This window comes from Nicotiana tabacum, chromosome 9, assembly GCF_000715075.1.
Source record: "Nicotiana tabacum cultivar K326 chromosome 9, ASM71507v2, whole genome shotgun sequence".
Taxonomy (NCBI): Eukaryota; Viridiplantae; Streptophyta; class Magnoliopsida; order Solanales; family Solanaceae; genus Nicotiana; species Nicotiana tabacum.
In genome coordinates this window covers 119,126,102-119,140,418 of record NC_134088.1, presented here as the reverse complement: position 1 = coordinate 119,140,418, position 14,317 = coordinate 119,126,102, and the positions used below count along the sequence as shown (strand labels likewise).

General features: G+C 38.2%; 1 protein-coding gene across 1 annotated transcript; it reads left to right on the top strand.

Moving 5' to 3' along the window:
- Positions 1–324: 324 nt before the first annotated feature.
- On the top strand, positions 325–12,840 carry LOC107800027 (DDT domain-containing protein PTM). Its single transcript, XM_016623171.2, has 9 exons — positions 325–2,004; positions 2,110–2,721; positions 4,278–5,325; positions 6,431–6,719; positions 6,810–6,934; positions 7,250–7,710; positions 9,317–9,345; positions 10,648–11,274; positions 11,925–12,840. The coding sequence occupies exons 1-9, from the start codon at positions 599–601 to the stop codon at positions 12,560–12,562; spliced, it is 5,235 nt and encodes a 1,744-aa protein (XP_016478657.1). The 5' UTR covers positions 325–598; the 3' UTR covers positions 12,563–12,840.
- Positions 12,841–14,317: the final 1,477 nt, after the last annotated feature.

The following is a 14,317-nucleotide window of genomic DNA, read 5'->3' as shown; positions in this document are numbered from 1 at the left end:
GTTGGTGTATATGTAGTTTAAGTCGAAAAAGAATTTCATCATTAGTTAATTTACAATTAGATCCTTAAATTATATAAATATTTAAGTGCATAAAAGTCAATCAATATTTCAGGTATATTTTAGTCGTTCAATATTTAGCATAAATTATTCGTGCTTTTATAATAATATAGATAGATATAGATATAGATAAATAGATCGATTAAATTATCTTAGTAAATGAAATATTTGTTTATCCCAATTCTCACCCACGACCCAACCACTCACGTGCACGTGACTGCTATTGCAGCGAGAAAGAGAAGGTTGCCATAAAGAAAACGCATTTCACTTTAGTTTCAAACTTCAAACTCCTCTCTCCCTCTCTCTCTCCTTGCATTTTCTAGAGAGAGAAACACACACACACACACCCAGCTTTCATTTTCTCTCTCTACGATACATACACAACATATACTCCTTTATATCTAACCACATTCGTAGAGAGAGAAACCCAAACCCCCCTCTCTCTCTCTCTCTCTCTCTCTCTCTCTCTATCTCTCTCTCTCATCATAATTCTGGGGTTTGTAGGGGAGATCGTAAAACCCTAGAATTTGGGGCAAAGGAAATGGGGGAAGAGTATATAGGGAGAAGAGTCAACAAAGAAGTCAAAGGCGTTGGAGCATTTAGTGGTACAGTCAAATCCTACAATTCTACAACTGGGTTTTTCGAGATCCTCTATGATGTGGGCGATTCCGAGGTTCTTGACTTGTCCCAAGTCCTCTGCTTGTTGAACGGATCAGTGTCACGTCAGCAACAGCAGCCTGTTGGTCGGAAACCCCCAAAACGACGTCGTATAGCGAAAAATTCAGGTAATAATGCTGACGTGGAAATGAATTATGATGAGAATTGTAGTGAAATGAACTTGAATTTGGGAAAAGATGGTATGCTGAATAATGGGTTGAATTTGGATTTGAATTATGATGTGATGGTTAATTTGAATGACGATGATGACGATGCGGTAGTTGATTTGAATAGGAGTCAACTGGATTTGAATAAAGGGGTGGATTTGAATGTTGAGGAGAATATGGGTGGTGTTAATGAGGTAAAGTTGGAAACTTTGGAGGGAACATTGAAGAATAGAAGCAATGTGATTGATTTGAATGTGGATGCAAATGGGGACGTGGGGGGTCGTGTTTCGGAGGATATAAGGATAAAGGGTCGCGGGCACTGTTTTGACTTGAATTTAGGGCTAGATGAAGAAAGTAAGAATGTAGATGTTGTTGTTGGTGATGAGACGTCGAAGGAAATGATGGCTTGTTGTTTTGGAGAAGGAGGAACTCGGGAGAAAGAGTGTAGTCGAGATGAAGAGAAGGTCCCACTGAGTTTGGATACTTGTTTTACTGTGAATGAGTTAACGAATGGCACTCTGCAGGAAGTTGAGGTGAAGTGGACGACGCCTGATAAGGGTACTAGTGGGTTGGAAGTGCAAAATGGTGCTTCGGGGAGCTTGATGAAGGGGAAAAGGGGTAGAAAGAAGAGGAAGCTCCTGGATGCTGGCAGCAAAGGTGGTACGGAGACGGTGTTGAGAAGAAGTGCTCGTAGAGCGAGAATAGATTCCGTTTCTGCTGAAGATCACATTTATTGTGCAGTAGTGTCTGATGTAGCGAGTAATCCATTGTTGTCTCCTGCAGTTAGTGTGGTTTCAGAGGAGAAAATTATAGTATCAGGTCATGAAGAGTCTGATAAACATGACAATCTTCTGCCAAAGATGGATTTGCCTCCTACTTCGAGTAGTTTAGATTTAGATGGTATTCCTGTGCTTGACGTCTTCTCTGTCTATTCATTTTTGAGATCGTTTAGTACTTTATTGTTCTTGAGCCCCTTTGAGTTGGAAGACTTCGTAGCGTGCATAAAAGCAGATGCTCCTACTTTATTATTTGACTCCATTCATTTCTCTCTTTTGCAAATATTGAGGAAGCATTTGGAGGCTCTTTCAGATGAAACTTCTGAATCTGCATCTAATTGTCTTAGGTAAAGTTTTGAACTCTCAAAAAGTTGTGTATAAGTATTTTTTTTTTTTTGCTTGAATTCCTTTGATACTCAATTTTATCTGTACATTTACAATTGTGGAAGTAGGTCTCTTAACTGGGATTTGCTGGACCTGATCACATGGCCTGTCTTTATGGTTGAATATCTACTATTACATGAATCAGAACTGAAGCCAAGTTTTGATCTTTGTCACTTTAAACTATTCGAGATCGATTACTACAAGCAAGCAGCTTCTTTGAAGATTGAAATGCTTAGGTGTCTTTGTGATGATGTGACTGAAATAGAGGCCATACGATCAGAGCTTAACAGAAGAACTGTGGCAGCAGAGAACACAGATTTTGATCGGGATTCGAAGTTTGACAGTTCCAAGAAGAGGAGGGGTGCCATGGATGTTGCTGCTGGTTCATGCTTGAGTGAGGAAGTAGTCGATGAATCAACAGACTGGAACAGCGATGAATGCTGCCTCTGCAAAATGGATGGTAACTTAATATGCTGTGATGGCTGCCCTGCTGCATTTCATTCCAAGTGTGTTGGTGTTGCTAGTAGTCACTTGCCAGAAGGTGATTGGTATTGCCCTGAATGTCTGATTGGCAAAAAGAAGCCGTGTTTGAATTTGGCAAAATCAATTCGAGGGGCAGAGTTGTTGGCAACTGATCCATACGGCCGGCTATACTATAGCTGCTGTGATTACCTATTGGTGTAAGTTCCATCACCCTAAAGTTAGTAAGTGATTGTACCTTCTCTGACAGTCAGGTTGCTCTTTGAAGCTTAATCAGTCTGTTTATGTTTTAACATTTATCTTTCGGCACAAACGTTTGCACTGTTTGGAACAGTTTGCATTAGATAGTTTGAATCGGTATATGGTCTAGGTTGCTGTTGGCAATAACATTTTCCATTTGATGTGGTGATCCGTTAAAAGGAAAATTTCACAAGCAAAGTAGTATTGTAATGTTTGTGTCTCAATGGAGTCAAATAATTACAAGGGATTCATATAGCCAAATCCTACATTATTTAGGACTCAGTCATAGTACATTTACACTGATGTTGTGATTCTTGAATACGTCTGATGTCATGACAAGTTTGTTACTAGCTTTATCTCCCTTTCATTCTTGAGAGTGTTATTATTCGTATTTAATAAAATCACCATTTGTCGTAAAGAAGCTTAAGTGACAAAACATGAATAGCACTGACCAATAAAACTTTCCCTTCCATTTAGTAGTAGAATGTTTTTTGGAAACAAGCTTGATTTGTACTATCACCTTTTTCTAATTCTAATGTCTTTATTGAAGTATAGAGGAGTGAATGAAGATGGCAGATGTCATTTATATAAGAAAAAACACTTCTCTCTAACCTTGACTCAATCAAATCTCAATTCATTGTGGGTCTCTCACTCTTTGTTAATAATGACGAACCCATCTCTAACATCCTATATTATCCGATTGCACCAAGTAATACAAGCTTAGTGTATCATAAAGAGAAAAGTGGATCAAGATATAGTGCTTGATAGAGAGTGTAGTTATAAGCTGGTCATGTTAGTATCTATATATGATTAAGAGACATTGGTGAAAGTTGAAAGCTCTTCTTGAAGACGTGCTTTATTGGTCTCTTTGATTGCCAAGTTGCTTCCATAAATGGATTCACAGTCTCACGGAGGGGGTGGCTAGGTTGCAGAAGGTAACTGCTCGCCTCGAGGTCGCTAGGTTAGTAGTTTCACATTCTAAAAGGTCTCTAGGCTAGTAGTATCATTGATCATGTTGCTTTCTTGGTCTCTTCGGCAGCCGGGTTGCTTCCATCAAAAGGGTCATGGAGTGAGCAACTAGGTTAGCCTCAATACGGGATTTTCCCACATTAATAAAATTATTTGCTTTATTTAAAAAAATAGAATTGTCTACTTGTAAGGAAAAAGTCGTGTTAAATAAAGAATAAATAAAGCTTTACTGAGTGTGTTAGCTAATTTCTAGTTGTCGATCATAGTCTCAAGGGTGGAAGCTAATGGTGTCATATCCACCGCGATTGTCTAACTTTTGATCTCCTTTAATTCTAATTTTAAGTTTTACATTATGGTCTGACACTGCATCTTCTTTTATTATCTGTGCCAAAATGTGGTAGTTGTCATTTCTAATCTGGGGCATCAGACTCCTGTTTTTCTTGTTATTTTCTGTTCTTGACACTTTATCATTTCTTTACCAGTTTCTTGGTTTAAAATAATACTTAATTATGCTCACAAGTTGAGTTTTGTGCTGCTGTCCTTGCAGGTCTGATCCATGCGAAGACGAGTTCTCACTTAAGTATTACCACAGAAATGATTTGGCTGTGGTTTTAGGGATGATGAAGTCATCAGAACATATTTACGGAACTGTCTTTAGTGTGATTATGAAGCTTTGGGATATAAACTGTATGGCTGCAGTTGTAAAATGTGATCTGGATACCCAGCTGAAAACTCTGCCCTCAAATTCTCCGGTATTGATCCTGTCACAAAATGAAGAGAAGGTAAATGAAGGAAATCAAGCGGAAAAGCTCTTGTCATGTTCGGATGATGTAGGATATGACAAGTCAGAGACTGTAGACCCATCAATGAAGACGGGAAATCTACCGCCAGGATCTGAAGGATCAGCTGAAGTATCTCAGGTTGTTACTGACAATCAAAATTACAAGGAGGCTGGAACATTTGAAGATTCTGATCTTACAGAAAAAAATATGGAGACTAGAAGAACACTTAAAGAAAGAAAGGGGAATGAATCTTTGGATTTGGGGACATTAACAACGAGCAGTAAAGAAATCATATCCGAGGAGCAGTATGCGGAAAGTTATGTGAACTATTATAGCTTTGCCCGAATGGCATCATCAGTTGTTGAAGAGTTAACAAAGAAATCACCCGGTAAGTTTGGTGAAGATGCTATAAAAACAGAGGAGGAAATTATTTCAACGCAGCTGAAGGCCATATCTAGCAAATCTACTGAATTTTGCTGGCCCAATGTTCAGAATCTGAAGATTGATGCTTGGAAAGAAAAATGTGGGTGGTGCTTCCCTTGCAGAGTTCCAGAGTGTGAAAATGACTGCTTGCTCATCCAGAATTACGCAGGTCCTGCTCCAGAAAGTTTTTCTAGTGATGCATTGGGTGTCTGTTCTAGGAAGAACAGGAAAAGCCATCTTGTTGATGTCCTTTGCTATATAGTGAGCATTGAGGATCGTCTTCATGGGCTTCTGTTGGGTCCATGGTTGAATCCGCACCACTCTCAAAATTGGCGCAAAAGTGTTCTTAAAGCACATGAAGTTGCTGGACTAAGAGCTTTTTTGCTTACGGTAAGGATGATCATCCCTATCTTTTTTATATTTTATTTTATTGATAAGTCAAAAATGTTTCATTCATTAGCAAAGAGTTGGTGTAAAAAAGTATGTACAGGAGGTGCATGTTATTCTGCATCCATTGTCTTCCAGTTCCACCTAGTTTAGCTACTACCATACGGCATGGTGTTTTCCCTCGCACTAAAAATACAAGTGAAATAAAAAAAGAGCTCTTAATGTTTTCTACATCATTCTTAATATTATCATCCCGCTCTTTTTGTCATTTTCATTTGCTAAATGTCTTCTACTTCAATGAAAATGATGTGCTCGTAGTTCATTTTTTCATATCCACATGGAGCTTGATCTTCCCGGCTGTTCTTAATGCTTCATGTCGGTGAAAATATTCTTTTAGGCAGTTATTTGTGACTTTGATAGTTTAGTAGGAAGCTATATCCCTTCTCAGTCCCTAAAATTTTTTTTGGAGGGCGGAAAGGTCAGCTGCACTAGCTATTTCCAGTTATGTGTACTATGTGATCTTAAAGTTTCACATGGTATGACAGAGAAACTGGTTTGGACTGCTAAATGCTTTTTTCTTTTGTGGTCCAGTGTGTATATCACAATTCACAACTTCCTAGTATGATTGACTAAACTTTATGCACACTGCTGTCGATCATGGGGAAAAAAAGTGCCGATATCACGCTCAAAAAAATTATATATGACATGACTTTGTTAAATATTGTCTAGTACTTGGGATTCTTTCCTAATACAAAGTACGTTAGTCTAAGAACATAGTGAACATGAACCAACATAAAGATGGATCTTTTGGCGCGGTTTCAAAAGTCCTCTTGTTGGAATGAAGGCTTGTCATAACAGTACGCTTAATTTGGGTTCAGTGCCTGTTTAGAGATGTGTGTGACAGTATAAATTGCAAAGAATTCGTAGTGTCAGAGAACCGCAAGGTATTGAATGTTGGAGTAAAATGAGTCTAAATGGGGTGAAATGGATGGTGAGAATTCATATAGTCGATCCTGACTAGCTTAGAATTGAGACATAATAGTAGTTGTAGTAGTTATTATTGCATTTCATATCTGTATAGATTTCTGACTGATACTTTTGGTGCCAGTTAGAGTCGAACTTGCGGCCTCTAGCACTTACCCCTGATTGGCTTAAGCATGTGGATTCTTTAGCCAAAGTGGGTTCTGGGCATCATATCGTTACCAATTCACCACGTGTGTCTTCTAAACATGGAATTGGCAAAAAGAAGGCTAGGTATTTGGAGCCTGAGTTAAATCCATCTTCAAATGCTGGAAGTGGATTGGGCTTGTTTTGGTGGAGGGGGGGAAGGCTATCTCGTCGTCTATTCAACTGGAAGGTTTTGCCTCAATCATTGGCGCTCAAAGCTGCCCGACAAGGTCTAAACATTTGTTTTGTTTTCTAATACAACTTGGGTTTCTGGTCAACTGAACAGTTGAGCTTAATTTACCTAGAATTATCATGTGCAGGTGGATGTAAGAAGATACTAGGCCTGTTATATCCGGATAATTCAGACTTTGCCAAGAGAAGTAAGTGCATAGCCTGGAGGGCTGCTGTTGAAACTTCAAGATCTGTGGAGCAACTTGCTCTCCAGGTACGCTTTCCATGCAATTCAGTTTCGGCTACTAATGTTTAACCTGAGAGAAATGATCTTCCTGGATCTGCTACCTTAATGTGGCACTTCAGCGGTCCAGATGATAGAGATATGGTCCTATATGAAGTACCCAAATTGACTCCATTGGACATAGATAGTTACTACTTGCGTTAATTACAGTAGCACTTTTCCTTGTGGGCTATGGCTTGTGTTGAAAGGACATCTTAGTTGTCTTTGTTATTGTTGACATAGATGCATGCTTGAGTGTAGTTTATTGAGCTTTTGGTTCATCATTTTCTCTTTTTCAATTTTCAGGTTAGAGATCTTGATGCTCATATTAGATGGAATGATATCGGAAACACCAATATCCTTGCAATGATGGATAAGGAATTTCAAAAATCTGTCAGATCATTCAAGAAGGTTATTGTACGCAGGAAAAGCTCTGAAGGATCTGTAGTTAAATATCTTCTTGATTTTGGTAAAAGAAGATTCTTACCTGACATTGTTGTTCGATGCGGAACAATGCTAGAAGAGGCTTCAAATGAAAGAAAGAGATATTGGCTAGAAGAATCTCACATGCCCTTGCATCTTGTGAAAGGATTTGAGGAGAAAAGAATTGCTCGCAAATCTAGCAAGATAACTGTTGGGAAGCATCGTGAGACCAAGAGAATAACGAAAAAACCTTTGAAGAAAAAGGGCTTCGAATACCTTTTCCTCAAAGCAGAGAGATCAGAGTATTATCAGTGTGGGCATTGTAACAAAGATGTCCTAATTAGGTATGATGCTTCTTGATATTTGTGAAAAAGCTCCAGTCAGTTAATAGCATGCACAAGTTATCTAGCTTACATGGATGAATTAACACTTCTTTCATAATCTGGGGAGTTATTAAAATGCTGTTTTTGCTATTTATAGTAAATGTGGATAAGGTTTTTCTGCTGAAAAAGAAAGAGAGTAGTTAGTTATGGGAAACACGTGTCGTGCAGCAACTTCTGGATAACCTTGCGAGTTCTATCTTTTTCATTCAGTTACTTTCTTCATAAAAGTCATTTAGCATTTCAGTCTTAGTTTCAGCACATTTCTGTTGTGTTTACTTTTCCTGCTTTCCTTCTTCTTCTTCTTCTTCTTTCACCGTTTACTTAGTATTACCATTAAGAAACAAATAACTGTAGCAACTTTTGCAAATTCAAGACAATATTGATTGTTTACCTTTGATCACCTTGGGTTCTGATATCAGGTACCTTGTCTACTGTTAAACAACTACAACAGCTACACCGCAGTCCCAAACAAAGTTGTGGTTGCCGATATAAATCCTCACTTCTTTCTTTAAGCTCAACTCATATAATCATCATGCCAAACTAAAATAATAGTAGTCTACTGTTAAATGACAATTTGTACAGCTTTATACCATTATCCCCCCCCTTCCAAAAAAAATAAAAAAAAAAAATTGAGCAGCTTGCAGATGACTTTTGACCTCAAAATCTTGATGTCATACATGTGTATAAATCAATGCTGTTAGAAGCACTTAGATCCTGAAGTTAGGTGCAGCTAAGGTTGGGCTTTAGCCTCACTAAGGCGGTGTTCTGCGGCAGGCACTATTATTTAGATCTCAGTTTTAGTCGGAGCAGATATATGGCTTAATTATCAGCTTATTATCCAAAAGTGATATAAGTGGCGAATCTTGTGTATATGCAAAGGTAAAGAAATGGCTGTGTTTTATGCAGCTGCAAACCCCATAGGAAAAGGGAAAAACAAGAAAGAAATTAGAAAGGAGGGATCGTAATATGTGATACTTGGACTGTTATAATTTTTGGCCTTTAAATAATATGGAGTCTTATATTTGGCAACATTTGATTATTACTGTCAGACAAAGCAGCTAGTATTTCCTTGTTATGTCCAGGACCATGATTGCAACTCTGCTTTAGCAGTTGATGTAGTTTCACCTTGCGAGGAAAAATTTTCTACCTCCTTGGAGATGCTGCCATCTTGTTGGTCGCTTCTCTGTCCTATTTTTTGGGTATCGTTTTTACTTTGAAGCAAGCAAGTGTGAAAATATTGTCACCCTTGAATTATGTTCATTTTCACTCTTCTGTAGAGGTCTACACAAACTTGCCCCTGAATAACATTGCGGGAATAGTTTCAGATTTCCAGTATTGTGTGGATCTGATTTTCGAGAATATTTTCTTTTCGCTTGTTTGGGCATGTTAGTTGTCGTCGTCCAGTTTCTAACTGGCTCTCTATGTTCTGGTACGAGTCCTAACTAGATAAAATTAGGTATTATATCTGTGTACAGTTAATAGAATGAAGAATTTGGTCTTCCATTTTCACTAGATGTTTTACTCTGAATTTTTTTTCTTAAGATTAATTTTCGTTTGTTACTTGCAGGGAAGCTGTGAGCTGTCAGTACTGCAAAGGTGAGTACTTCAGTTTCTCCTAATAAAACTTTCTTACCGCTCTACCCACTTGTGAACTGTCAAGTGGCCATTTTATAAATATTCTTAAGTACATCAGGTAACTGATGACATTCAATGACATGTGAAATATTTTGGGATATTAACATGACATAAATGATACAATTGATCTTTGGAACCATATTGGTATCTGCATGTTATACTCAATCAAAAAGCAAGGATATGCCGTTAGTTGGTTGATTTTTTCCATGACCCAAGATTGGGTTAGGTGGTCGTCTTATTAAGCACCAGTTGCACCCTCTGCAGGGTTTCTGCTGTACACGTTGTCAGATTTGCATCATACTTCCAAATAGCAGTTTCGAATTGTCTGCTATTTCTTTGGCACTTCAGATTTTGATTTATTACTAATTGGGATGTTGTTATTTTAGTCTCTGTTCTTAGTTTTGCCAATAACATCTTGATGTAATTGCATAGTACTGACGACAAATACAAATAAAAAAATAGTTTTCCATCTCAAATAACTTACACTATCAGATGAGACAACAATAACAACAACAACCCAGTATAATCCTACTAGTGGGGTCTGGGGAGGGTAGTGTGTACGCAGACCTTACCCTTACCCTGGGGTAGAGAGGCTGTTTCCAATAGACCCCCGGCATCCTTCTCTCCAAGAATTCCCCACCTTGCTCTTGGGGTGACTCGAACTCACAACCTCTTGGTTGGAAGTGGAGGGTGCTTACCATCAGTGCAATCCACTATCAAATGAGAAAATAACATAATTCAATAGGTATTGGGGCTTGTGAAAGTCCTTCGTTTCTAGTAAGTCCTTGGTCTCTAGTCTCACCATCATCAATGATCATAGAATTTCCGTGATAGTTGAATTATCAACCCACATGTGATGGCCATACTTAAGACAAGTATTCCTCCTCTAATAGTTAAAGCTATTAAATTGCTTGATGAGATGGTCACATAATTCAATACTAATAAGTTGGAGTAACACAAAGATCTATTGTTTGTTTGATTTAGGCAAAAGGTCCTCCTTTTATTTAGTGTCGAGGCTTCAGTACCTTTTCTGTTTGGTGCTGAGACTTTTTTCTCCCTCGAGTTTCCTGTATCAGTTCCATTGTTCTTTTTTTCATTCAGTTCCATGTGGATTTTGTTTGTTTACTTTTACATGTGTTGATTCAAATACTTCAAAGTTAATTTGGTCATCAGTTCAGTGTACTTTCGTCTTCACTTCCACATCTCCCTTAACTTTTCTCTGCTTTTTGTTCAATTAATCTGATATTTTGTCATTTTCTTCAGATTTCTTCCATAAACGACATGTTAGAAAGTCAACTGGATTTGCCGCTGCTGAGTTTAAATATACATGCCACAAGTGTGCGGCTATGGATAATAATGGGAGAAAGAATATCAAGAGGGGGAGGATAGAGTTGCAAAAGAGTAAGAAAGTATCGAAAGCCTTGAGGCCACTGAGCTCAATAGTTAAATCCAGAGGCACCAAAAATAAACAGCCAGCAAAATCACAGAGTAGTAAAAAAGAGCCTGTTGCTATACCCCTCAGGCGTTCTGCTAGGACAGCTAAATTCGTAGCTGTGCAAAACAAAAAAATAGTACACAAAAGAGGGAAACAAACAAAAGCTGGAAGGGGTAGACCTAAGAAAAAAGCAAAAGTTGACATATCGGAGAAAAAGAAACCAGCAGAAGTTGCTTGGCAGAAGAAGAGAATGCAATTATGCCGGATATACTGGCTAAATGGTCTATTGCTCTCACAAAAGCCAAATGATGAACGAGTGACACTCTTCAGGAGTAAAAAGCGTCTTGTTCTTTCTGGAGAGTTGGCTGCTACAGCGGATCAGCCGAAGTGCAGTCTTTGTGGTGAACTAGAATATACACCTACTTCAAATTACATTGCATGTGAAGTTTGTGGAGGTAAGGGTTTTATACAGTGTTGTGTCTATGTCGACGATCCCTTTGGTTATCTTGTTGGTTGCTGTCTACCATATATCTTGAGTTGGTTTTATATCTTGTATATCTAATTGTTTTCCTGCGGGAATGCATTCATTTATTTTCAGTTGTCCATCATGTTTAACAAATGATGTGACATTGTCTAGTATAACATTATCGCTCTTGGGTCTGGTCTCCTCTAAGTCTGCTGTTTCAGTTTGTAATTGTTAAACTATAGGTGATAAGTGATAGTGTGAATACTTTCAGTTTATATAAAAGTGATAGTGTGGATCTTATATTATAAAAATTTGAACTGGAATATGATCGCGACAGGAGATTTTAGAGGTAGTGTTGCAGAAGACAAGCTATCAATAGCGGTTGCTGTTCAATCCATTTTTGTTTGAGCTCCCTTTCTATTTCTCGAGTTACACTGTTTAATTTGTGCTACAAAGGTTGCTTGAAAAATGATATTTTAATGGGTCTTTTAATAAAGGAAACTCCTATATCTAAATTGCACTTTATGAATCTGATTATTGGGTGTTGAGATGTTTATATATTTTCCAGACTTTTCTTCTTTTTTCTCCTTATATCTCGCGCCTTACCTTATTTTCCTGTCTGATTACTCCATCCTGCAGACTGGTTTCATGGAGATGCTTTCGATCTTACAGCTGAAAGAATTACTAAGCTAATTGGATTTAAGTGCCACAAATGTCGGCAAAGGTCCCCTCCTTTTTGTGCTCATATGCATACAATGGGTAGCAAGGGTAAGCAGGTTCCTTTGGAGAGTAATAAGCGTGAATCTGCAAATGAAACATGTAACATTGAGCCCTGCTCAAGTAAGGGACCACTAGAACAGAAATCTCACTTGAATGATGAATCAGGATCTTGTTTTACTGGTGATAGTGATGAAAAGCATCCGCGAGGGGCTCTCCCTGATTCATGCCGTGCGGAGAATGGAAGTTTGCCTATTATTAGTTCAGAGCAGGGAGAAACTATTGATAGCTGTAGCAAGATGGATATTGTACTTCCAGATGAACCGGGCTTATTGAATGATAATGTTAAGTGTATCAAGGAGGAGGAGGATCAGAGACCATCAAATGAGTTGTTGTCATCTGATGACAGCTCTTTGCTGAATGATCCCGCGATAGAGGTGAAGGATGTGTCAGTTGGATCTGGGGAAAGACTTGAAGAGAATACAACGCTTGTGACAGGATGTACATCTTCCAAGTCTGCAGAGGATCTAACAGAAACAGGATTACCTTCATTAACATGATCAACAGAGGAATGGCAAAGCAACAGTCACTCCCTAATCTGTGGTAGATAGAGCTGTTGTTGACGGACCTGAATTGTCCTCAGAGAAAATTTTAGTTTCAGATTAATTTGTAGGTGTTGAAGGGAAAAAATTAGGTTAGAGGTGTAGAATATACTTCGACTCATACAGTTACCGTCCGTAGTGTTACGGACATTAGCTCATTTGTGAATCTTTTTATGTTATTGGGATGTTCATTTATAAAGCAATATTTTGATACTTCAGTCATCATTGGAGTAAACAAAGAGATGACTTGAGGCGTGTTTCTTTCCCTTCCAATGCATTCTTTGATTTTAGTGGACACAAATTGGTTAATGCATTATTTTTAGAGGTGGCAAATGGATGGTGCCAATACCAGATTAAGTGCTTGGTGATGGTTAGACTTTTGTCCAGACACTTTTTTTCTTTAGTTTAGATCATGTTAAGAAGCTTCTCAGATTTCTCTGGTTCCGCTTTCGACTTCTGGGAATGACATGCTATGCAGGCACTAGATGTTGATTCGAGACCTGGATTATTTTGAGGTGTACCCAACCCCTTGGTTTAAGTAATGAAATTATTAGTCATGCAGTTTTATCACTGTACTTTTCTGTTTTACAGGTAAGTCCCTATATGGCGAACTCTCCTTCAGAGATGGATTCAACTACAGGGTCTTCAGTCTTCATAATCACTTGATGAGAATCAGTAGGAAAGGGAATTTGCACCATGGGTTCATGTTACCAATCATAATTTAATCATATGAATTGATAAATCTTCAGTGATTTTCAGTGACCTTATCTGTATGGTATTTTGATTGGTTTTCAACCTCCATTTCAAAAGTCTCAAACTTCTTGCATTGCTCAGGTGGAGTGTACTTCATCTGGCGAACGAATTGTCCGGCTTGAAACGGACGTTATTGCAAATGCAGCAAATGCTGATTCTTTTAGGCGGATATAAACATCTGCAAGGAGTTAAAGAGCGCTTTATTTTCTGAAACTGCTTGTCTGTCATCTTTGTGTTTTTAAAGTTAGTCGTTGAGAGCTTTTGATGTCTGGTGTGCATGTTGAGAGACTAGTTTGTCTCTCAGTATAATTATAATAGGATGAACCAACTAAGTACTTCATTTCCCCAACCCAGCTTTTAGAACTCCAACCATCTTTTTAGTGTTTGTACGATTGCTTTTGCTTTAGTTGTGAGTTATGGCTGCCTTATGCGGAATCCTATTCACTAATATCTCTCTTTTTTTTTCTTTTTCTTCTGGGTTAGTTCAATAATAAGTTCTGTTGTGTGCAAAGCAAACTAGATCATAAATATACATCGAAACAATGAACTTCAAATGGATGTCTTATGGTTGGACATTTCAACTGCACTCTGATCTAGTGCTGCTTACAGTTTGCCTTGCTTACTTGTGGCTTTGGATATCAGTGCATCATTCTGTTCTGAATATTTACCTGATTGTTTTACGTTTCTTGGGTTCTCTAGCTTTGCAGTTTGATGAAAAGTCTTGCGGTGCCTCGTGGTATGAGCTTTTATGCTTGGTATTGTCATTAAATTTTGCTAACGAGTAGTACGTCCTCATCTCTTTCCTACTTCACTTGGATTAGAATCTTTATTTTTGGTTCCTTTTGTGCGTTGTAGAAAAGAAATCATGTTTGAGAAAGCCTGTCTGGTGTAATTTATCAATATCAAACATAATGAAGGGTTGTCCATCTCTAACTGTGCTAACTGGAAGCCTTTGACTGT